Raw genomic sequence first — 24,638 nt, 5'->3', positions numbered from 1 at the left:
GTCACCCACCACCCCTCTGCCACGTGCTCCTCGCGGCACTGGGCGCGGCCCGGCACGACCTGCCGTTTCCAAAGCCAAAACACCTTCCCCCTTGAACTCCAGGGACCTTCGGGATCGGCCCGTCCCGCACGGCCATGCGGGGCCCACCGGGGCGGCGCCCGGCAGCTGCCCGGGCAGGCCCCTCACCTCCCCGGGAAACCACCGACGCGCCGAGGGAGGCGGCGGGCGGGACACCGCGCAGGCGCACAGCGCCACCTGCCGTCGGCGCGCGGCGCGGCCCTCGGCGTCCTGCGGCGCTGGCCCTTTAAGGAGGAGCGGCGCTGGGCCCTGACGCCGCAGCGTCAGCGCGGGAAACCAGGAAGTGGCCTGTCGCCACGCGTGGGTGGTGGCCGCGGCGGCCCTGGTGGGTGCTGCGCAGTTCGGGTGGGCAGAAATTGTGTGGCCCTGGCTGAACCAGGCGTGGCCTCCCCCCCCCCCCCCCCCCCCCCCAAATATGAAGAGAAGGGCTGAGGGCTGCCTGGCAACCAGGCCCCAGTGTCGGGGCAGCGCGGGAAACCCGAGCTCCCCGGGAACAGTTCCCGCTGACAGATTTATTATTAGATAGTATTATTACAAATAAAGGGGTATGGGCATGAATGAATCTTTAATCTCTCTTCAGCAGACAGCGTGTCTGGGATCTGAAAAAGGTTTTTCTTTTTCTCCTTACCAGCCGGATCCATCTCTGGAAGACGGGTGGCGATAGGCCTCCTTAGGACAGGACCCAGACTGGCTCATCTGTTGCTGCGAGGGCAGAGCGCAGGGCTTCTGCATCACAGAAGACGGCGAGTAGACGAAGCCTCGCTGCAGAGGTGGGAGAGCAGTGTTCAAACCCCTGCTTTGCTTGGAGCGGGAAAGGTTTCAAATCTACGCTTTCCACCTCCAGAGCGCCTGGCTCACTAGAGCATAAGCTACACTGAGTGGAGGGACCCCTTCAAACTGCAGAAGCAAATGTGAGAAGAGGCTAGATAAGAGAGAGCATGAGCCTCCTGGGAGTAGCCTGGTGACCGAGGTGACTGTGTAACAGGAGGCACTGATTCTGGATCCAGATCCAAAGCTTGATTCTAATTTTTTTTTTCCCCTACGCAAGGATTTTAGTATAACGTATATTCTTTGTTTAATAGAATGTAGTGGCCACATATCGTTTTTTATGAGGAACTTTGGGAGTTGGAGCTACAGGATGCAGCCTTGAAGGGGACTGTGGAGAGGATTCCAGGGAAGTTCAGAGCTGTGTGAGGGCCCTGCTTTTGGACATACACAAAGAATGAGCTTTAAGGAGCCTAGAGAAGTTAGGGGAAACCATTATTTCCTGTGATATGTAAGCATTTCCAGTGTGAGGTTGCACCCGAACAAGGTGGTTTTGGGATCACAGCTTTGGACTTAGAGGACCGTAGAGCCGTGGAAACAATCAGGTACTCAATTCCCCTTGAAAAATGAGGAGGTAGGAAGTTTGCAAGATGTTTGAGAGGGGGGGTACCACAGTTTCTTTCTGAATCTGCTCTGAGAACCCCAATAAATACCTCCATATCTCAGTGATACTAGAAATGGTCTCTCTGCTTAAGGAGAGAGATTAATCATGTGGCTTTCCTTCACACGTAATCCAGACTTGCTCGCTGACCTGTTACTTGTCTCTAAGGCACTTGGGCTGGTAGGAGAGTCTTTAAAAACACTGCAAAATGCCATCAAAATAAAGTCAGTTGTGCCTTGGGTGTGATGGACTAAATAATCTCTTGAGCTGTCTTCCACCTCTAGGCATCTATGAGTCAAAGAATTGGATTTATGTACTAGTAGTTAGTTATACCAGTACTTGCAGGTTTGTGCATTGGTTAATTTTTTTTTCAGTTAGGATTTTTCTCCTGCTGTAATATTACCAACATACCACCTTGGAGGGACCAGTAGAAGTATACCAGTGCAAAGATACCATATGCTGATTGATTTCCCTTAATTGGTATAGTTTAAAAGTTGTATTGATAGGAACCCCTTTTGGTCAGTATAACTAATTCTACATTAAAATATTACACTACTTTAACTATACCCTTACAATTAAAATGGTATGTTTTATATAGACAAAATTTAAGACCTTCATAGTCCAGGAGTCCATGTCAAAAATGTTGTTTTCCTCATGCCTTAATTTACCACGTAAAGGGAGAAGTCTGCCAGGCAAAGTAGTGGTTATAACAAGAACATTACTTCTTATTTTGCCTCACTTTATGTCTTGCCTCAAATAGAGTCAAGATGTACATCTACAAATATGACAAGGTTGCATCAAGAACAGTGGAGGATGCCATGAAAGTTTTACTCTGCACAGATGCAGGTTGCTTGGAGGTGTTCTGACCAAAGAAGAGTTTTATTTGATGATAATGGTAGGAAAAGATTTGGATTCCGCTGTTAACCTGTTTTGGTATGGGGATTTGCTCCCCAGGCTTGTTGACATGCTAAACTTTCTAGCTTGTACATTACCTTTGCACTGGCCTGTTTGCTAAAGCAGTGCTTTTACTGGCACAAAAATCAATAAACCCAAAAAGCTGTGAAGAGCCCCAAAACTCCCAATAGATAAGCGCAAACCTGAGATTTGGATTAAGAAAGAAATTAGTTATCTATGTGATTGCAACAGTTTGGGGTTTTTTTGTTTTTTGCTCTGGGCCAGGATAAAGCAAGAGAGGGTCAGTGAATGTTTTGTTATGTTCCTTTTCTCAATGCCTGGTGAAAGCATTTTTCACCTGCTCTTCCTGTTTTCTTTTTTACTGGCCATCTAACGCATGAACCGTGCTGCCTCCTATAAAGTCTCCTTCTACCTACATACCATAATAATTTACCACTAAACCTTTTTCCCTACCTGTTCATTTATTTTGTCATAACTTTCCTAACACTGAGTAAAGTTATTATTAATAACCACACTCAGAGGTACGCATATGTGCAAAAAGGAAACATGCATTTAAATCTGTAACAAACATCACAGCATTCTTAAGCCTTATCTATCTATAGCTATGGCCAGTACTTTTAAAAACTTAACATAAACATACAGCATATAAAATTTCTATCAAGACCCCATCATTCTGCTGCTTAATTAGCTCCACTCTGCAGTCCACACTTTCCTCTTGGACCTCAGTGAGTTCTTAGTCAGACCTATCTATGCTTGCTGAACAGGCAGAGATCTGAAGCCAAAGGAAAGTTACTTAAGTATCTGTGACATATTGAGGATGCTGCTAATTCTCACTGGATTGTGAGCTTCTTAGGCAAAAAGGCAGAACTGCAAAGATTTTGCATGCCTGCCCTCCTAGCGTATGACCCAGTAGGAGCAGTCCACTCTGGTTATAGTGAATTCTAGGATCCACACATCGCCACCCATGATGAAATTTGTCACACCTTCCTCCTGTTTTGCCTGTGATGAACACAGCAGTAAATTTGTCCAAAATAACTTCTGGAGGGGAAGAGCATAAACACACATGATCTGGGGAACAGACTGTGTGGACCACAGAGCATGCACAAAATAAATGGCCTGGCTGTCTATGATAAAATATGTCTCCAACTGTTTAAGAATAAGTATCATTTCTGTGTGTCCTACAGAAAATTACGGAAGCGGTTCTTGTATGTGTTCCCTGATACCTATTTGACAAGAATATCAGGTGTTGAAAGAAGTAAGTGCAGCCTTAGTACCTGCATGTTTTTTAGGCAAAGTAATCCAAGTATTGGTTGGGAAGCAAAGTCTTTCTGAGAGGAGCAAACAGACTAACCTGAAAACATGCTAAAAATTCATGGTGTTTGTGCCTGGCTGAATTCACATAGCATATTTCATATTGCTACATGGCTAGAAAACAGGAATTTACCATATGTGTAAGTCAGGAAGTCTTGAAGCCGCTAGACTGGAGGACTAATTTCCACTGTAATCAAAGGGGCAAAACTGAAATGACCTTTGTGTGAAGGTGTGAAACAAGGCACCTATTTGTAAATTCTTGTGGCAGAACTCCCAGCAAGTGCCCTGGAAAATAAAACTTTCTAAGGGTTGAGCGACAGTGGACTTCTTTGCTTTATCAAACACGCTGGAAATACCTCTCTCTGGTGTTTTCTCATGCTCACTGTTCACAATAGCTGGGATGACAAAACTTGAGGAACGTGTCTTCTGGAGGAAATGGGCATGCCTGTAAGAAGGTGTGTAGGGCTATGTGCATGACAAAGTATATGTATAGTAGGTACAGGTCTTTATTCTCAGGTTTTCTTGGAAGCTGGCACTCTTCACCCCGTATCTTCCCCACCCCTCTGGTAGTTTTGTGTTTTCTTTTTGAAGGTTTTGCTTTACTTCATTATGCAGTCCTCAACTTGAGCTCAGTCCCAACAAACTGAGAGCCTCGGTCACATTTTACTTCAAAGAATTCTCTTCCCCAAGTATATTAAAGCTGAACATCTCGCTGGTCACAGGGGAAAGTGGGTACTGGCTGTCACAGCAAGCACATTATAACATGCAACCCCACATAGTGGGGGCTGAGTATTTCCTTACAGTTCCAACTTTGCTTTCTGTAGGGAGATAGATCACTGAAGCTATATTTATTTCTTTCAGGAGTATGTCAAGTTGCAGTGTCTTATTTCCCTAAACACTGTTAGCCTCTCCTCGTGTATTTCCACAAAATCTTGGTGTTCCTATTTTTAGACTCTGTTGGAAAGTGTTGCACTAAGTTTAGATTGTGCTTAACCAAGCTATTTTCAGTGGTACGTGTGGCCCTCCATAACTTTTCTTAAAGGACAACTTTAAAGGAATCATCATCACTTACGTATTAATAGAGTCTTACCGTTTTATTCTTCTTCACTATGGATATTAATCTAACAAAGCTATAATAGGGAGCTATAGTTTGGAAGGAAGACAAAATCAGTTCAGGGCAGGGGGTAACCTATGGCCATAGCATGTTTATTGTGGCTATACCAGAAGGGAGATTTAATTAAATCAGACCTCAAGGTCTGTTTTCTGTCCATTCTTTTTGGCAAGAAATAACTGTAATCCAAAACTGATGTTCACTTCAGTGAACACTTCAGTGTTTGCATCTCCTGTGTTACCTCCTCTCCAGTAAGTCCCTGTAACTGTGCTGTGAGAAGAGCAACAAGCTTGCTTTACCTTCCTTTAATTTCTAGGCCATTTTACCTATAGAATGTTAAAATGGCATCATGGATGATGATGTGATAAGCTTTGTGCTCTGCTTAGGAAAGGCCATTGGAAGAGAAGAAGAAACAGGAATGAGGGGGATTGAGCAGAAAACCAGATATGACTGTAGATTAATTTTGGGGGGGAAGGAAAGGAAGAACTAGTGACGCTGTAGTTCTCCCTCTGTCAGGATTGTTTGTTCTGTTACACAGCAACGAGATCCACCATTAGCTGTGCCTCTGCAACCAGAGGTGGAGATGGTCTCTACCATAAATGCTTGGGCAACTTGCTTTTATTTTATTCTATCATTCACTCTTGCTGTGTGATCCACTTTTACAACTTTTACAACTTTTTACAACTTTTACAGCTTTTACAACTGAGTCACTCTAAACAGCTGAGGTGCTGAAATGAAATTCCCCGCAGCTAGTAGCTTTGATGCTGCCAGTCACCGGGACTGTACAGTGCTGATGTGTCCACTAGAGGACAGTGGTATATACCGGTTAATCAGTGCCTTGTTGCAGCATTCCTGTGTGAAGCTGTTAAATTCTCACCTAATTTGATATTATTCTTTATTAAATGCTGTCTAATTCAGAGCTAGCTGCCTGCCATATTCAAGTAAGGAGTATTTGGGCTAGATTTTTAAAGTGTTGGTTTCTCAGCTTTGTTAAATCATGCACAAATAGATGCCTTTTTGGGATTCATCTTGTGTTCGTAAAGTCTTTTTACCTAAGGAAGGGGTTTGATTTGCTCATCTCTCTTTCTGCTGACACACCCTGTTCAAACATTCCCTACAACTGTTCAAAAAACATGCTCACCTTCACATCTATGACTACCTAGGCTGTTTATCATCCAGGCACAGGGAGTCCACACAAGCTGTTGTTAAAAAGCAGGGCTTGGGGCCTGCTGTATGACCCATATCTAGAGGGAAGCCTGTGTGCTCCAGTGATCTCAGTTCCTTCAGAGCAGAGAGAGCATAGCAATACTAGCACAATCCCCATGGCCTTCAGGGGGGACTTGTTTCTGCAACAAGTCAAGGTTTAATTCAATCAAGTGCTCTTTGGGAGAGGTAATAAGGGTAAAAGTTCCAAATGGCCACGCTTGGTGAAATTGCATTCCCAGGCTAATTTGTTACACTGAACGCAAGGTAAGTCACCTCAAAGGAAGAGCAGGGAGGCAGCCAACAGGTGACCTAAACATGCCTTCAAGGCAATAACATGAAGGAACTGGAGGGAGAGTTGTTCACCTGGGGATTAACTAGCAAGTAAGAAGGTTCTGCCGTTTCATCTATCACCTGAGCAATTAGGCAACAGATCATTTTTGTGAAGGAGGTGAGTGCATTCCTGGTGCTGAAGTGTATTTAAATTTATATCACACCAAACACTGCAAGATAACTTGGCATTTACCAGGCTATGAACTCAGTGGCTTCTACCCTTCTATTAGAGAGCACTCCTTCCCATAGAGAATCAAGCTGTGAATATTTTAATAGGTCATCGTCATCAGCAGTGGATACTGCAGGAAAATCTTGGCAGGAAAAAGAAACAAGGGTTTAATTGGAGAGGATTAAAGGTATGTCAATGTTGGTTTTATCTGACACCCGTTCAAATCAAAGTCTACATCTGTTTGTAGGCAGTGTGTTTCTTGTATAGTTTCTCTAGTTTATCAGTGACTCAGAAATACATGAGTCTCCTGTGGAGTATTAAGAGGGGCTTAACCTATGCATTGTAAAGACTTGTGCTAATGAGGTTTGAAGCAAAGAAAATCAGATTACTTATCTGTGCCACTACTTTGCCACTGACCCTGACAATTTAATGGTGATTTATTATTTCTGGCATGCCTTCCAGGCCTGTTAGCAGAATGCTCCGAGCAGAACTGCCCTGAAGTTTTTAGGAGTCCCTAGAGAACTGCACTGAGAGCCATTTCCCCACATCCATATCATGTATCAGTCACAGCATGGAGAAGCACTCTTATAACACTGCTATCTAACCTGTGCCTTTCTTTTACTGCAGTTGTTTCCTTAGTGTGGCATTCAAATCTGTGCTTTACCTTTCGCCATGACACGTGGGCCAACCTCAGACACGTCCTGCAGCATTCTGGGCTTGACTTGGCAGGTTTGTGCTGTGCTAGTTCAGTGTTTGCTTCATAATCAAGCATGTGTGGGTAGCCATGTTCTTTTCAGAAGAGCTATGCATGTGCTTGAAGTAAGTATTTGTTTAAGTACCTTGCGGCTTCCAGCCAAAATGGCAAACGCTTGGGCAGAATTCAGTTCTAAACAAGCTGTTCTAAAAGACTTCTTCAGTACATACCAGCCAGCCAGATATTTGACGTGTTACTGGATGGTGCTGCTTCAAAAATTTTCAAGGAAAAGAGAAAAAGCCAGTGTTAGCACTGGTGATGATTTGAGTCACGTGAGGTTACAAATTTGCCTGTCATGATTACGAAGGGGTTAGTGCCCTAGACTTTTATCTCCTCAAGAGATCCTTCATCCTGTTGGTATGCTAGAGAGAAACGAGTTCTCACTCATGCTCTGTATGTCTGCTTGGAGGGGAGACAGACGCCTTGTCATAGCTGTCATATCAGGCATCTTGCTAAGATGGTGTATAGGGCCAAACCAACAAGCTTACTTTGTGATAAACGAATGTCTGTCTCGACTGTGGTTTTATCCCAGAATTGCTTCTGTGCACTTGCTATCTGACATAAAGATACAGTTCTTTAATTGCACACGAGCTTTTTGGAAGTACTAGAAGCTTTGTGAGAGAGTGCATCTTAGGACTTGTCTCCTTGGTGGTTTAGTCTAAAGGTGTGAAGCACATGCATAAACTAAAAGTTATTACATCTGCCATTACATTTCTTTCTTCAGAAGGAAAATGGCTTTATTTTGTAATATAGCAAACTTTACTTCTGAATGGGAGCATTCACCCTGAAATCTGCATGTGTATTAATTCATACCTTGAGTTAGTGACCCTAACTTTCCCAAGTGCTGCTGTGTAGACAAGCTTTCAGGACAAATGATGTTCCCAGTGAAATAAAACGTGGTACAGCTGATACCAGTGACTTGTAAAGCTGGGAGTAGAATGGAAAGCATCATAAATTTATCTGTGCCTTGCAGGCAGGATCATATGCTTTTCAACTGGCATAGCCAAAAATCTGTTTGTACATAGATACCATTCCTTCCCAGTGGTAGTCACTGAACAGATTCTGTTCTACATGCCAATGGTCTATAAGAGAGCAGGTGTTTCTATATCTAACATACTTCAGCTCTGACCCCAGGGCTGTTATTTTGACTTGGAATCAGGACACATTCATTCCAAAGTCTATGATCCTCACTGCCATAAATACTCTTTTTTGTTGTTGTTGTTCTTAGTGTTTTGCTTTATTTTAGAGAAACGATCACCATGATGATCTTCTGTATTTGATTCAAGTGACTTTCCATACTCTACCTTCGTGGGGTTAATTATTTCCCCTTTTTAAAAAAAGTTGATTACAAAAATTTGCATACATTCAGACAGGTGGGTGTCTTGGTACTGCTACTGACTACCTACAGAAAAGGTAAATTTAGGTATGTTTGGGGGACTTACCTGGTAAACCTAAAATGCAGGGTTCAAAAAGCAGACTTCTTAGTTGAGTTTGTGTATAGTTTGAAGAATCCCAGTTTTAATATACAGGAAGAAACAGATAGCATGCCTTATATCTAACTGAAAAATCTGAAAGCACTTTACTTAATTAAATTCTCTCAAGCATCCCTGTGAGGTAGGGAAAATACGTGATATCCAAGGGTTACATCACTTCCGAAAAAATGTAGTTGCCTAAGGTATTCACGAGTTGGATTTATTTATTAAACCAGTACCCAGCCCCATTTGTGTTACATTTGAAGAACTCCCTGTACTACTAAAATGCCAGGAACGGCAGTGGAAATGCTGGTGTTGAAGGAATAATGGGGTCAGGGAGATTATTCCCAAAATTAAGTTTCAGGATTTAACAGGCTAGGGTTTTCTGAACTGTGTGTCTGTTACGAAGCCTCTGTAACCTCTGAGGATCTTGGGGCTCCCTGTTCTTCTGGAATATTAGAAGACAAGTAGTCACAGCTCTGCTTCACCTTGCCCCTAATTCACCTTAGCAGCATATGTCTCTTAAGGATTCAGTTTCACCACACAGAGTGAGCAGAAATAGCAGCTTACTGTCATTGAAAGAGGGAAATACAGGTCCCTCATCTCAGCCCTCCCTTTCTCCTGGCTGTGCAGTTTTGCCTCTTACCTTGTACTCCTGTTAGCAGTTGTTGGACTCCTCTGCAAGCCAATTTAGTTTCCTAAAACAAAAGAAAGACGCTGGGGGAAAAAAAAAGGTAGTTCTTTTATTTGTTACCACATTATTAACTAGTCTGATGCAGTAAGAGTGAAACCATAGACCAAGAACTTTGATGTTGGATACCAGCTGCCCACTCTCTACGTTTCAGGCTGTTTCAGACTACCTGTGGTCCTAGCCTGTAGGCTGAATGGCCGTTATCTGGGCATTCAGGTTGGAGTGTATTAGGTGTGCTTCTGGAGCACATCTCTCAGTTTAGTTTCATCTGAAACTGTCCGGTTTATGTGCTTTAAGACTGCTTCACAATGCAGTCAGGCAATTTGTTCCCAAAGAAAACCCCTGAGCTGAGCTAAAACATAGAGACATGGCCTTAGTGAACTGAATCAGCTCTGCAGGGGAAGGGTATGGCTGCAAAGCTAAAAGAGTGGGAATGACCTACTGTCCTTTGGCAGGCTGTATGTCTGCTCAACTGTGAGCACACACAACCTAACTGCTGAGATATTGCCCAAATCAGAGTTCCTGGTGCTCACCTTCCTAACAGCTTGATGCCAGCTCTGCTTCACTTAAAAAAGCGGACAGGTTTGCAACAGAAAACTGCGTGCCATGAAAAGTCTGAGGGCTTTTAGCTAAAAGCTCGAGTTTTCTTGGTAACTGCAAGGTGAATGTGTCTGTTCAAGAAAATGGTGCAGGTGAGCAAAGATATCCAGTTTGCAAACAAGCAATCACATTTCATTCATGAATTGGTGCGATTTTGGGCATGCACATGGTTAGCTGTGTTTGATCTGATCATGCATACGTACCAAAATCAGTCCTAAAAGCATACTTGCCACACCATGCTTTTTGAAAACTGCAGGGTGTGACTCTCAACTAAAGTGGTATCAGTGAAGGATAAGCTCCCAAATGTAAATCAATGGCCAAGATTTTAAGCAAGTCATCTTGTAAGCACCAAAGCTGATGAAGCACAGCTTCCTATGTTTTATATCTCGTGACTGATAGCTACACCTTTGTAACGGGTGTCTGAAATCTTTCGGACAGATGAACAATAGCTTTCCTATATGCAGATTCTCTCATTTATAGAAATATATGGGTGACTTCCATGAGGCTAAAGCAGTCTGCCTCTTCTGCCTATTTTCATAAAAGTTATAGGACCTAAACTTTTTTGAAGGTACCTCCTCCTCTGTCCTGTGTGGCTTGAATGGGCCAACACTCTATCTAGGCACAGGGTGATTACATCAGCCTCATTTCCATAGGAAGCCAGATAAGAACAGGGAGCCAGGGTTAAGGTCCCAAAACCCTATTCAAAGGTGAACCAGAAGCAAAGAAAAAGACATAGTAAATCATTGCAACACCTACCTTTCTGGTACCTGCCTCCTGAGCAGGGTCCCAAACCCTTTCACAGCTCCATTTGCAGTTTGTGGGAGGAGACAGGCATTGCAGGACTGGATTGGGATTCTGCACAGCAGAAAAGGAGTCGTTTCCTGGGAAGCACCTAAGGAGCATAGGCCTCAGTTGAGCAAAGGGTTTTCCAGTCACAGCCATATACTTTTGTTACCTAAATTCTTTTATGGATCAAGTTCTAAATTAATAGGTGAACTTTTATAGTTAGGCTCCTAGGCTGCAATTTCTAAACCTCTCTAAGGAATTTTGAAATTTAACTGGGACATGGGAAACCAACTTGATTTGGGGGAAAAGATTTACTAATCAAGGTTTGCAATAGTCAATTTTCCATTGGATTTTAATTTGCATAGCCGGATGTCCCACATCAGTTTAATCTTCTTGCCGGCATGTTCCCAGTACTGCATTTTGGAGCTAAAAGATTTTTGTCTTTCTTGTAGGTAGCTTAAAGATGGATGCTCCCAAAGAAGCTCAGCCTACAGGAGAGTTCAAGTGTGAGCTATGTGGCTTAACAGCTCCATATACATACTATGGGCAGAAGCCACCAAACACACGCTCTATTGTGTAAGTACAGTCGTTCGTATTACAGACTTCATTCATGCTATGAGCATTGGAAGCCTTGTACTGTGGAATGATGTGCACCGCATGAACCCAATAACATGCCACATTGCCCCTGAATATGAGGTTTGGTACTTAAAGTGACCTTCTTTTTCCAAAGGGGAGAAATGTTAAAAATTGTCAGCATTGATAGCAAAGACAAAAATCAACTTTCCCGACCTGCTTTAATACCCTGCAAAGATTTGTATTTAACCTATTTCCTGACCCCACTGGCCACCCTACTATTTACTTATACCATAATTTTTTTACTAGAATACTGTTGACTGTCAGCCTAGTGTTTCTGGGAATAGCCCTTTCCTCACAGCTGTGTCAGCTGGGCAACACGTAAACAGAGCATGAATTAAATACATATGGTAAAAACACTTTTTAAGAGCTGTTTGACATGACATGGAATTTTGAACAGCAATGCTTTTTTGCATAAATTAGACAATTCTTTGGCATATTGTATGACATTAAAGTGTGTGGAAATTTAGTACATATTTACATTTCCAGGGACTGAAGCCTTTTCCATCTCTGCCAAGTAGGGATAGTTTGACCAGAAACTATGTAGTTACGACTTTGTCTGCAGACATTAAACTCCCCATAAAACAAAGCACTTAGCTTTAAATGTACGAGTAGCTCTGTTGAGGCTGTCCCAGTCAACGAACCCATCAGACAAACATGGTCAGGAACTCACTGGAACTGGAAGTCAGACATGTACTCAGCATTTCACCTTACTAAGACTGCTCAGTTTCTTATATAATGGAAACAGCTGTTGATCACCACCTGCTTGGGCTGAGATCAGATCTGTTTTCCTTGGGCAGCTGTACTTTTATCATTCCAAATCCCACGGTGCTACTGGTTTTCCCTCTTCTAGTCGGCAGAGCGATGGCCCACCCTTGATCAGGTCCATTCGTAAAGAGTCTGAATCAAAGCTGAACATGAATCTTAACTTTAGGTTATCCAAGCTTAGTGTTAACATCTCAGCTTTATTTGGATTGCTGAAATTCAAAAAGCAAAAGAATAATGCTGAAGCATAACACTTCTGTACATGCATATAAGAAATAGCTTTACATACTATCTTTACTGGCTTACTTTCTGGTGTACTCACATGTCCTAAATGCAGGAAACATATGCCAGACATGAAGGCTTGTACCTGGCTTGAATGCCAGGTCTCTGCACTGATGATGACTACATTAAGAATGTGAATCTTGCAAGGGGAGCTTTGCAAAGGTAATCCAGTCTTTGTACACTAGGAGACTTGTTGACAAGGTGATCTGCCATGTTCAAGGTGATCTGCCATGTTGAGATGCCTGATCTTTCCTAACAGTGGAAGGCTTGAGCCATACCATTTTTTTGTTTGAGTAGAGAGGAAAAGGAAAAAAGAATACACTCACAGATGCACACATATGTGTGTGTGTGTGTGTATGTATGTAGAGAAGGAGAAGGCAGTATGAGTTAACATAATACCTTTTAAATATGTATTGTATTCCATATTACTACAGAATCCAAGTTTGCTATAAGTCCAAGAATAAGCCAGCCTTGCAGGGTGCCCTGTGCAGGCAGACGCCCAACTGCCTTCTGTAATATTTTGCCTGGAGCTCCCAGGAAGAATAAGGCCTTAGTCTTTCCCAAGCAGGTTGCCAAATTATTAATAAATGCACTCCCTTAATACCCTGAAGCAAACAGTACAGTCTCTGGCATAAAGTAAGCATATTTCAGGTCATTGTAATATTCTGTGCTAGTAGCTCTTGCTTGCAAGAGGTGGGAACCTTAGCTTTACAGCAGTGACATAACTAAGAGCAGTAAAACCTTATTATTTTATAATCACATGCACACAGCTTTGGAAGAGAACTTCTAATGAAAAGCTGTGCAATTGAAATCATAACTTGACGAGATACTGAAGTTGGCCATGTGAAGGAGTGCCTGTCATAAAAATGGAAGATAAAAAATACTTTAAGGTAGAGCACTGAGAAAAGCCTAGTAAGACAACGTTGAGATGATCAGCAGTTGCCCTAATTTTGGAAGATAGAAAGTGCAATATAGGACTGAAGGCAGCCCCAATTTGGGGCAGTTTTGAAGAGGAAGGGAGCAGCATAGCTGCTACATTGCCTCATGTACAACACTAGGCTGAGCAAATCAAGTAGAAAGGGCTGATACCTTTACAGCCCCCACAATTTCCCCATTTCAACTCTCCCATACTGTGAAATCTGCCCTTAAAAGCCTGAAATTATTCTCTTACAGGCTTTTGGAAGAAAGCTATGTCATGAAGGATCCTTTCACCCCTGACAAGGACAAATTCCTCATCCTTGGGTCTCATTGCAGTTTGTGTAGCAGATCAGTGTGCGTTGGTACAGTAAGTAACAAGCAGAACAAGCTTCTTCAATAATTTCTTTTTGTTCCAGTCCTGGTGACCTGTTAGAGAAAGACCAAACAGCAAAACCCCAAACAGCGTGTTTTTAAGGCAAGCTAATTGTATGTTCTTGTTGATTCCCCCAGATAAAGCTCTTTGTATTAAATGAAAATGATCAGCAACTTTAAGTGTTCTGTTTACAGATGAGCACAGTCCAGCCTCACAAACACAGTAAGTGCTCTTCTCCACTTTCTCAGCACAAGAAAATGCAAGGGAGAATCACTTCAAGACCTTTAAGGTTCAGTAGATCATACTATACCAGCAGTAGATTTTTTTTCTGTAAAGGGAATATAAGCGGCCATGGATTGTTAGGTTTGCATCCACAGCACAGGGCTGCCATCCTATTTGCAAAAGCTAATGTAGAAAGTGAGCAGGGAGGAGAGTTGTGCAATGCCATGATAGCTCTCTGAAGAAGAATGAATTTGAGTAGCAGCTGGTAGTCAACCTTAAAACTATGAAATCTGAGTGTGGTCCAGAAACGTGGTGTAAAATTACAGTTGTCTTAATTTCTTCTCCTCAGTGCAGAACTGGCCCCTTTGTTTGCTGTGAGTTCAAAGCAAAAATGAAGACAAGTTGTTACACAATTATCAGTGTTCGGAGGCTGTACCATGCTTTTTTGAGGCAGTACAATGAATTGGGACTCATGCAGTAGTCAGGACTCATGCATGACTCAACCTATGAGGAGACATCACCTGATTGTTTACATGGACAACGGCATGTATTTGTTATACCAGACACCATTGGCCTAATAGCAGCCAGATCCTGGTCTTCTCTTTCAAAGTGGTTGTTTGCTATCCTAGAGTAACGTGCTTAAATCTAGAGTGCAGCTAATAGCATGAGCTATTAGCAAGAGCACACCTTGGTCTTAAGCGTCAGCTTAAGCAGTTTCCAAATTCAACCTTTTCAGCTCATTCTGTAATCACAGTGGTTAGGGGCCAGCACCAGTGACATGATCCTTACTGCAAATAGCTAGTAGTAGGAGTTTTAAAACAAACAGGCCTGCTAAAGACTTTGTGAAGATGTAGAATTTATTTTTTTTTCATGTTTGGTGGCCAGTTATGGTTCTGGTGGGACAAAGTAACACCTCTGGCCTCCTTAGAGGATGAGGTGAGATAATCTGGGCAACTGAGACAGCTCATATGCCAATGCCAGACAGTTTCTGTGTGGGGACTTGAGGAAATTCTCTTGAGCAAAACAAAGGATCAAATTACACTGACAAAATTTAGAGGGTTGGACAGACACTGCCAAAAGGAAATTTGCACACTTGGACAAGTTTAGCTGCTATTCTGACTTGCAGGGAGTTAGCACCAAAGATGGATTTGGTCCACTGTCCTAAGAGGAGCATGCAATAGCACCTTTCTCCTGATTAGGTTTGTTTCCTATTTCTGAAGTCTCTTCTGTCATTTATATGAATGAAAATCACCAAAAGGTCAGACTAGAGATTGCAACTGAGATTTTTTTTCCTTTCTGGAACTACCTGAGGACTACCTGGGAGTCAGATGAAGTGCCAATGCTCTCTGGTTATGTCTTTGATAGCTGGGCTCAACTTTCCACAGCCAAGTAGCTCAAGGCAGTTGTGCGGAGGCAAAGCTCACATGTGAGCAGGATCTTCCTAGTGACAATGTCCCTATCTTGGCTGGTAGTTGACTCACTCCCACGCACAGCCGGAGGAAGAGGCAAGTGCAGCTAGTCAGATAGTTTGGGCTTATGAGCTTGATTCCTGCCCTGACATGTCAGGTTTATCCCTCCTCCTTTTTAACAGCAGAGGATTAGCAACTCAGACACATTTTGGGCAAACGTGAGCACATTTAGCTATTTCATTCCCAAATGGTGTCTTGAATTTATGAAGGATTCAACAGATATTTCCAAGTCTGGCAGTTAAATCTGTCAGAAATACAGCGTTTCAGCCCCTCAGTGTCTTCCCACACAGTCTGTGTTTCTGAATGAAGGTGGGGCTTTTTCTTTTAAAAGATTTATTAATTGTTTCAGTTAATCTAGGGCATGGCAATGTATAGAGGATATTAGCAGTGAGCTAATAGAAGCGTCTTCTAATTTTTTTTACATTCCTGCCTTTTTGTCTATTGTGGAAATATGTCAATCATTTACTACTTGTTATTTGGGTCTTCAAGATTCTCCTGATGGTATCACTCAAAGCAAAACCTTGATTGTAAATAATTGAGAATAAATTTCTTACCAGACTGGCCAGGCCAGATAGTGAATCACACATATGTCTATGGTTTCAAAATGTATTTAGCAATACTGCTTGGGTAACATTGAAAGAGATCTGCAGAAATGATAATTAGTGCTTTAAACACCCACACCACAAAGTAGGTAAACACATACTATTCCTCTTTTATGTAGGGAAAATTAAAAGTCCAGAGAAGTAAAAACTTATCCAAGGCAGTAGAGAGAGAGCCAAAGTTAGGATAATGTCTCTGTGGATTGGTTTTGGTTCCTGCTTGTGCTTGACCCAAGTAGATCAACTCAGCCCTGCACTGAGTGTTTCCATAACGTTATAACATAAGAATTGAAGCTGAAGAAAAATCATGCGTTCCTGGGCCTTTTTGGCAAAGAAGCTGGACCAATTTGATGGAAAGTTTTCAGTAACAGGTTGCTTTCATTTTTATGTTAATTCAAAATACTACTAGACTAACCTGTGGCAAAATTAAGACTTTTCTGACCTTAGATTTGGCAAAGGGATTGGATTTAATTTGCTAGCTTTCGTATCTAAGGAGGCTTAGATACAGATCAGATTTTAGGCTTTTCATGAGACAACCCCTGCTAGCTGAAGTGTCTTTCCTTACAGCTGCTGTGCCAATGAAAGTCAGGACTTAGCAACTGTTTTGTATAATGCTCGTAAACTGACTTCTTCAAATATTCTCTTAAGTCTCACTCAGTTAATTTACTCCAGTCAGCTTGCAGCGTACATGACCCTACTGAACCAATCTTTAGCACAGGGTATTGGTAAGTGCCATTATTTCTGGTCCAACCAGAAATAATTCTAATGATTATCTGTAATGTCTTAAAACATGTCAAAACCCCACAAAAAGGAAGATAATAAAAATGTTTCTAAAAGACTTGAGGAAGGTCAAGTGCCCTTCTTCCTGTTTCCCTTTCAGAAAAGGGGAGAGGAAATGATATAATCTGACCATATTAGTCATTTGAAACAGTTACTTCTTTTTTATTGCAACACTTACTAAACATAGGAAAAGAAAAGAGGTAGCTTTTGGAGAAAAGCGGAGGAAAGGGAGCAAGTTTCATCCCGTATTGCTCACCTCAGCAGAAGGTGACTAAACACTGACCTTGGACATGATGGTAGGTATTAAGTGATAAACGTAATACTACAGCTACTTTCCACTCAACTTCCAGTCATGCGGAGTCAATCCTGGACATGGTTAGGCAGAATCTTTCCTTTACATAGAGTTTCCTTTACAAGTGTGGTAAAGATACTATCCCTGTATTTATTACTTTCAGACATGATCCATGTCAAAACAGAAATAAACTCTGGCAGCATGCTTTGGCAGCTCAGTTTTGCCTGAATCGGACTATTAAGTTTGAAATTGAAATGGCCCCCTCCTGCCTTGGTCATGGAAGGGGTGAAACATAGATTTAAATAGAATTTAAAGATTTAAAGAAATAAAGAATTATCCGATTAAACACAGAACCCTATCAGGATAATGGTCAAAGAAGGGATTGACTATACATAACAGCAGCTAGGCTGAATAATCCCACGACTGAGAGAGGAGGACTAAGGGTATGTGGACCCAGCCCCTCGATGTGCAACGGTTCATTTGGCCCATTGGCCAAAATCAGCAAAAGTTGGCAACTCCTTTCAGCTAAAAGAATGCAAGTTGAGCATTAACATTGGAGTTCCCCATCTGCAGAACAGGGGAAAAGTCTCTCCTCTCCTTTGCCATTGCCCAGTGGTGCAGCGTCCATCACTGTGGAGCCATGAACTTAACCTGGAGGCGGAGGGAGCTGTTTGCATTTTGCAATACAAACAAGAGTAGCAGGGCCAACTTAAACTCTAATCTTCCCTTTTTAATTGGCAGCTTAAAGTATTAAGGATACCAAGAGACAAAAAACAATAGGCTGTGGAGGTTGTGCAACTGAAATCCAGTTTCAGGGCTTTTCAGAGACCAAGGCTCTGAATATGAAGGCGCCTGGCAGTCAGTGCAGAAAAGGACAATAGACGAAGAGAAGTTGTTCCTCAGGCTTGAAAGTTGCACAGAAGCAGGCTGATTGTGATTTTGATATAATCATCTGCTGAATCTACTGCTGAAGTCCAGATAGTGACATGGGAAACAAAAGCAAGAACAGAAACACAGAAATATCCAAGCCAAGCCCCCAGAGAAAGGCCAGCTGCAAATGACCATGGCAAGAGGAAAACTTTGCTATTTAGGTAAAACCCATGGAATCCATTACTCCCCAAAAGATGTCCTGATCCATCTAAACTGATGTCTTTATTCATGCTTAAATCCCCAAGAATAATCCATCAGCAACACCAGCTCCAGCTTACCCATTAAATCCTATTTGGAATTTAGTGATCAGCACGCCAGGAGAACCATGGACTTCAGTCTCACCGCAGGGCAAAGGAATAATACATTAATAAGCTTCTCTTCCAGTTGTCCAAACTCTGTACTACAAATAGATTAAAATATTCCATCAGTTTTGCTTCTTCCTATTCACTAACTAACATCTGGTTAGCGCTAACTGGTTGGAAAATAAATAATGGGTCTGTAACACTTGCTAACCAAAACAACACGAATGAAATATGTCAGATCATAGTGTCATTCCATTTCAAGGGCAGGCAAAATGCCTTCTTTGTGCACAACAGCTTTTCTACTTCACCATCAAGAATTCAGAGAAGAGACATCAGCTCAAGCTTTAGTACCATGTATGTTTTTACTTTTTAATCAGCGAGTACATTTATTCAGGGTAAAGGTGGGTAATGGATGAAATCTCAGTTGAATTGTCTCAGCCACATTGAATTCATTTAGCTATTCTGCTTATTGGACACCTATATGATACTGATATAATATTTATACTTTTTAGTATTCTTCTAGGGCAATACAAGCACACAGATTAATAGAAAGAAGAGTAAATTTTTTGGGAGTTGTGGAAAAAGATGCAGCTAAAGTCTGTGAGAGCCTACAGCCCCTGGTCTATGTTCTTTGTAGTCACATTGGCCTTTAGGCCATTTTTGTGGAGATTGGTGAGGAAGAGCATTCTGAGACTTCACGTCTCACATACCAGTGTAGGAACTTGGAAGATCCTCCCAGGAGGGAGAAATCTTCATAACTTTAAGATTTAGCTTTAGAGGAAAATGTCGCTATTTAGGTAAAACCCATGGAATCCATTACTCCCAGAAAGATGTCCCGATCCATCCATGCCTTTATTCATGTTTAACTCTCCAAGAATAATCCAGCAGCAGCAGCAGCTCCATCTTACCCATTAAACCCTGTTTGGAATTTAGTGATCACGCCAGGAGAACCATGAATGATGCTTGAAAGACAAGCCAGTTGTAAGGCCAGTTGTAAGGAAACGTGTCACTGTTCTCTGTAGCAGTGAGCTGATGAAGGTCACTTCTTTAAAAGGAGCAACATGATAGTTGATTTGGTTAGCGATTGCTGCAGACCCAGTTTTTATTTTTCACCCAGTTATCTCTAACCAGATGTTAGAATTATTGAATAGGAAGAAGCAACATTGCTGGAATATTTCAACCTAGAAGAAGAATTTAATTTAGAAGACTTCTAAATATAAATGTGGTTTAATGAGACTGGAACTTAAGCAGTTCCATTTTGTGTATCCTGCTAATAATGTTATTTTCTTTACAGGAATGTAGTCTGTTCTACTCCAAAAGGTTCTGCCTCCCCTGTGTGAATGAAAACCTAAAGGCCTTTCCTCTGGAAATACAAGAAGATATGGATAAAAGGAAGCCCCAACAAAAATCCTTCCCCTGTAAAAAAATGGATACAAGAACATAAATACTGAAGGACCAAGGGAGACAGTTCTTTGGCTGGGGTTTCTCCTCTCTCCTGTTGGAGACTATCATGTTGCTCCTTTTAAAGAAGTGACCTTCATCAGCTCACTACTACAGAACACAGTAACACATTTCCTTACAATTGGCTTGGCTTCAAACATCATCATGCAGCGATTGCAGTGCCAGCAGTATGGCCTTAAGGTGTTGAAGAGCCAGAAATAAAGGCAGACAAGCCTGTTGTCACCACGTAAAACACATGTAAAACTAAACAGTGTATAGCATAGGAACCATGTCCAAATTTTCACATTTGTTATTTTAATGTTTTGTGTTGATTGACACTCCTACAGTGTTATGAAAATCCGAGACAGATTTATCTGGCTTAATTCAGTATACATCCAAGGAAGTCAGTATACACCAATTGTTAACTTGACAGTGCTGTCCTTATAAGATTACAGTAGGCAAGGAAATCAAAGCTATATTTTTAAGTCTAAATAAAACTGTTATGAGAAAAGGTCACAGATACCAATAGAAATATCTAGATTCTTCAAGATTATAATCTCAATACTATCACAGCATTAAGACTTCTGACGGTAGGTGCTCTTATAATAAAATACCAATATAATAATTAAAAAAACAATACTTACAAGTCACTTGCACTTGCAGTCACTTTCCACTCAGTCCTCTCGTCCATGTCAATACAGCAACAGGAGAAGACCCTTAATACAACTAGTTTATGCTTAACAAGTAAAGATGACTTCCTTTTCACTTTCACATCAGTTAATCTGGAAATAGAAAAGTTCAGTTAATAAGCTCGATTCTTTCCTGAACTGGGCAGTTAAACTGCAGCTAGAATACAAATTTCAGAAACATAGTTTCAGTCAAAAAAGGGTAAAAAATTGTTAGGGAAACAGCAGTTTGTTTAGCTCAAAAATTAGCTTCACAATTATCTGTGTTGACTTTGTCTTAATTACAAGGAAGATTTAGGTGGTATTTATGTAAAACCATTGTCACACACCTTAAGGATGTGTCTAGAATGCTCCCTAATCAACAAATCATGTTATTTACTCAAACTTTTGTTGGTCATTGGTTCAGAACCTGTTAATGCCTTGGTTAACGTCTCCTCTTTTCTCAACTGTTCCATCCATATCATTTGTCGTATGTCAACATCGAAACTTGATCATTTTATTAGCGTGAACCATGTATCTGTTAAAAGAAATAAACATGATTTCAGTGAGTTATTTTTAGTTCTTTAGGATGTTTGAGTGTCCTAAAATCTTTTTATTTTTTTCTGAACCTAGTATATTGGTGTCCTCTGTTGAGGACTGGAATTTCTTGCAGTTAGTAGAGGAGCAATAATGGACCTATTAGTACCCTTTTCAAGCTCTGGGTGCTTTAAGACATAAAATACATATATATCTTTAATTGTGGGAAAAAAGATACATGTTAGAAGTCAACATTTCCAATTCCTTTTTGCAGTAACAAGAGACTATGCTTTCAAAGAAAATGATATTAAACTTATTTAAAATGGGTGGTATTAAATTTCAGTTTCATGTTACACACACCGACTTTAAAAGTTGTAGTGTATCTGTCTGCTCTGTACAAATAACAGAGGTATATCCTATGCTAAAACCACAACTGTAAAGAGAATGAGAGATGCTAGAAAAAGAATCACAGCACTTTTCCATCTTAAAATTGTAGTCATAATCAAGGTGACAAAAAAGCAACATAGTTATGTGGGATCACATAATATGTTTATACCAGCAAATGTCTTTCTAAAACATTTCATTTTCTCTATTTTACAATGTTTGCAACAGGTTGTATCTTAACTCTTAGCTTAAAAGTAGGTTTTAAAAGCCTGGGTAGTGCAGTTCCCATCTAAGTGAGAACGTGCCTTTTGGTTGTATGACATGCAAGTCTGCCTAGGGACCGGGAGATGCACCCACTAATGTGCTGGGAAGGATCTGGTGTCTCTGAGCTGTTTTCCCTCCTGTTCAACCTCCTCTGTGCCCTTTAAGAAAAATGCAGTTCACTCATTTATTCATAATCATTATCTTTGCCATCATGATACGCTAGAAGACTCATTTAAAGCCCTCAGAAATGACCCTACCTTTAAGTACTTGTTAAGTTGAACCGGAGGGGGAGTAGACTCAGTTTTAAAAAGGAGCAGAATCTGTAACTACAGAATTTTTAATTTGGTGCAGTACAGTTCATTTACTTATCTCGAGTACAACAGAAAAAGCCAAGTTAAGGATAGCGCTGCTTCACAGTTACCTGGTTACACATACCTTTTAGGTGAAGAAAAGGATACTTCCAGCAACGTGGTTCAGTAGCCCAGGGCCATCAGATATGTTCTGTCATCTCTGGTCCATGCTTTAGGGAAAGAAGGCTGACCTACGTGCAGTTTGGTATTTCCTGGAATGACAGAGGATTAATATCTGTGCGCAGCTGTTAAAACTTAGGTATTCCACATTCTCATATTCCCATTGAACATGAGCATTATGATCTCATTATGATCATAATGTTTTGGTATATATGTGATTTCACAGACTAAATGCCATCATGCCCAAACTTATCAGCCATGAGGCCTACTCTCCAAGATACGCACGGTCTTTACAGTTTGGTTTCATCAGGTTCTCCAAGTACTTTCTGCTGCTCAAAATCAGGCCTTCAGTGCTCCTGAGCACAGCTGATGAAGAAATGTGATTCTTTATCCTCTGCCGTAATTTTCGCTTCAGCACTCTTTTACCAGCTTAGTAAATCCCCAGATTCTTGAAGGAAAACAATTATCTGTGACATATCCTTCCAACCGATTTAATTGAAGCCATGCTCATCAAATTAGTTAGCATGCTACACTTCACGTAGAAGTGCATTCAATGCTGCTTGAATTCAACAAATGTCTCAAGCTGGTCATGTAGTCAATGAGAATGGAAGGACACAGCAGGACGGTGGGTCAGCAGACAAACTGATGAAATATATATTATATATGCAATGTATATATGTATGTTACACACACATTCCTAATTTAAAAGGCGTGTCTAACAGTAAAAAGTGTAAGCATCAGCACTTTAAAGATGCTTCAGATATCATTCTGCCTTTAAAATGACCTTGCAATACACACATCTTATTATGTAATAAACATACTTAATACAATTTGTTAACAGATATTTGATGCTAACCCCAAAAAATCTGGGCACCAATCCCACCAAAGGTTGCTTATCCACTCTTGTTCACTACTAAAAATCAGCATGATTACTCCCTGGTATAAAATTAAGCAGCTAAGTGTTTTCTGAAGCAGGGTTTTCTGTACCAAATTAAGGCAAATGAGGTTAAGGCAAAATCATTCACGTTCTTAATTACAGTAGAGCAGCACAAAACACACGTTCATGCCACTGGTACTGTTGCGGAAGGAGCAATGCGTATCGCCATTCCCAGGTGCGCCACCACCCTGCACTCCCCAGGTCCTGATTCTGCAAACATTTACACAAGCTATCAGTTGAGATCGTAAGTGGTTGTTCAAGAGTGCAGAACAGAACTACTTTCGTGTACATAAAAGTTACTCATGTGTGCACGGTCATTGAATGAGGGACTCGGTTAAGACTTGGCAGCTGCTTTGGATAATGTACAAGAGGCAGCCAGCAGAGGGTAACAAGTATGTTTCTTTTAAAACCATGACATTACAGTGAATTACTTTCCTGGAAATAAAAGATCAGCACAAGTCATTAAATTCACTTTTAAAAATACTTTATTTTTTTAAAACCATTAAGGCAAAAACCATGTTTCAAATTAACTGTTTACATTCAATCTTAAAGGAGGACTTTTTTTTTTTTAAAGCACATAGGTTCCTACTAGTCTCTATACAGACACTATGAGTTCAACCTCTTATTTTTAAAGGAGATGGAAAAAAAATCAGAATGTAAAAAAGAAGGAAAATGTTTAGTTCAAGTTTCTTCATCCTAGATCAGTAGGCTGGTAACATTTGAGAATGCATCATCATATTTAGCTATATGTATTTTTTATATTCACAAGTGCAAGAGACTTTGTCTTTCCTATAAATCCCTGTGAGACCAGGGTTTCCATTCTTTCTTGAAAATGTCATTTGCATTGTTCCGACAGAAGGAGACTTGGGAAGTTGGCTTGAATTAGTGGTATTTTACTGGGAAACAAGCATTCCATGAGAATTAGGTTTGACTACTCCCTGTAAGAAATGTCTGCTCTTTGTAAGTTCCGTATTCACTGTAATAAAATGTACCCAAAAACTCCTAAAAACATAGGTGACTGGAAACAATGATCTGGGCTTTTTTTCTCTTTAATACTGATGTCTTGATTTAATTAAACACTTGTTAGCTCTAGTGATTAGGGTTTGGCAACGTTAACAAATATGTGCTTTTTTGTGTCATATCAGATAACAGACAATTTAAGACATGATAAAGGGTTTTAACATCATGATGTAATTAAACTCTTGTGTTACATTCCTAAAGAAAATTCAGAGCAATTGTTTGTAAAAGCTGTGAAATAGCAGGAGCAATATGAAATACAGCTCATCCGAGAAGCTGATAAAACGGACTTTGTCAAACAGTTAAGAGGGGTGTTCTTGTTAAAATCCATAATATTTAAACGTTGATTAGATTTGTTATTACTAAAGAAATAACTAAAGCCATAAATGTTCTTCCACCTCCGAAACCAGAGGAAAGTAGCATTTGTGGCTACCGAGATGGAGCCGTGGCTTCACATATCCACCTGTCTCACAGGATTCATTTCCCAGGGGAGAGGGATGAATGATTTGA

The 24,638-nt window shown here is 41.0% G+C and overlaps 1 protein-coding gene across 1 annotated transcript; it reads left to right on the top strand.

Moving 5' to 3' along the window:
* Positions 1 to 303: 303 nt before the first annotated feature.
* Positions 304 to 24,490, top strand: CDPF1 (cysteine rich DPF motif domain containing 1). The gene is made up of 5 exons (XM_075507781.1): positions 304 to 403; positions 710 to 848; positions 11,302 to 11,425; positions 13,703 to 13,814; positions 19,709 to 24,490. The coding sequence occupies exons 3-5, from the start codon at positions 11,313 to 11,315 to the stop codon at positions 19,856 to 19,858; spliced, it is 375 nt and encodes a 124-aa protein (XP_075363896.1). The 5' UTR covers positions 304 to 403; positions 710 to 848; positions 11,302 to 11,312; the 3' UTR covers positions 19,859 to 24,490.
* Positions 24,491 to 24,638: the final 148 nt, after the last annotated feature.

This window comes from Mycteria americana, chromosome 1, assembly GCF_035582795.1.
Source record: "Mycteria americana isolate JAX WOST 10 ecotype Jacksonville Zoo and Gardens chromosome 1, USCA_MyAme_1.0, whole genome shotgun sequence".
NCBI lineage: Eukaryota > Metazoa > Chordata > Aves > Ciconiiformes > Ciconiidae > Mycteria > Mycteria americana.
This window is presented reverse-complemented; position numbering and strand designations above follow the sequence as displayed.

Coding starts and splice junctions, on each gene's coding strand:
- CDPF1 (XM_075507781.1), top strand. CDS start 11,313: ATGGATGCTCCCAAAGAAGCTCAGCCTACAGGAGAGTTCAAGTGTGAG. Junction 11,426..13,702: donor CCAAACACACGCTCTATTGT/GTAAGTACAGTC, acceptor ATTCTCTTACAG/GCTTTTGGAAGAAAGCTATG. Junction 13,815..19,708: donor GATCAGTGTGCGTTGGTACA/GTAAGTAACAAG, acceptor TTTTCTTTACAG/GAATGTAGTCTGTTCTACTC.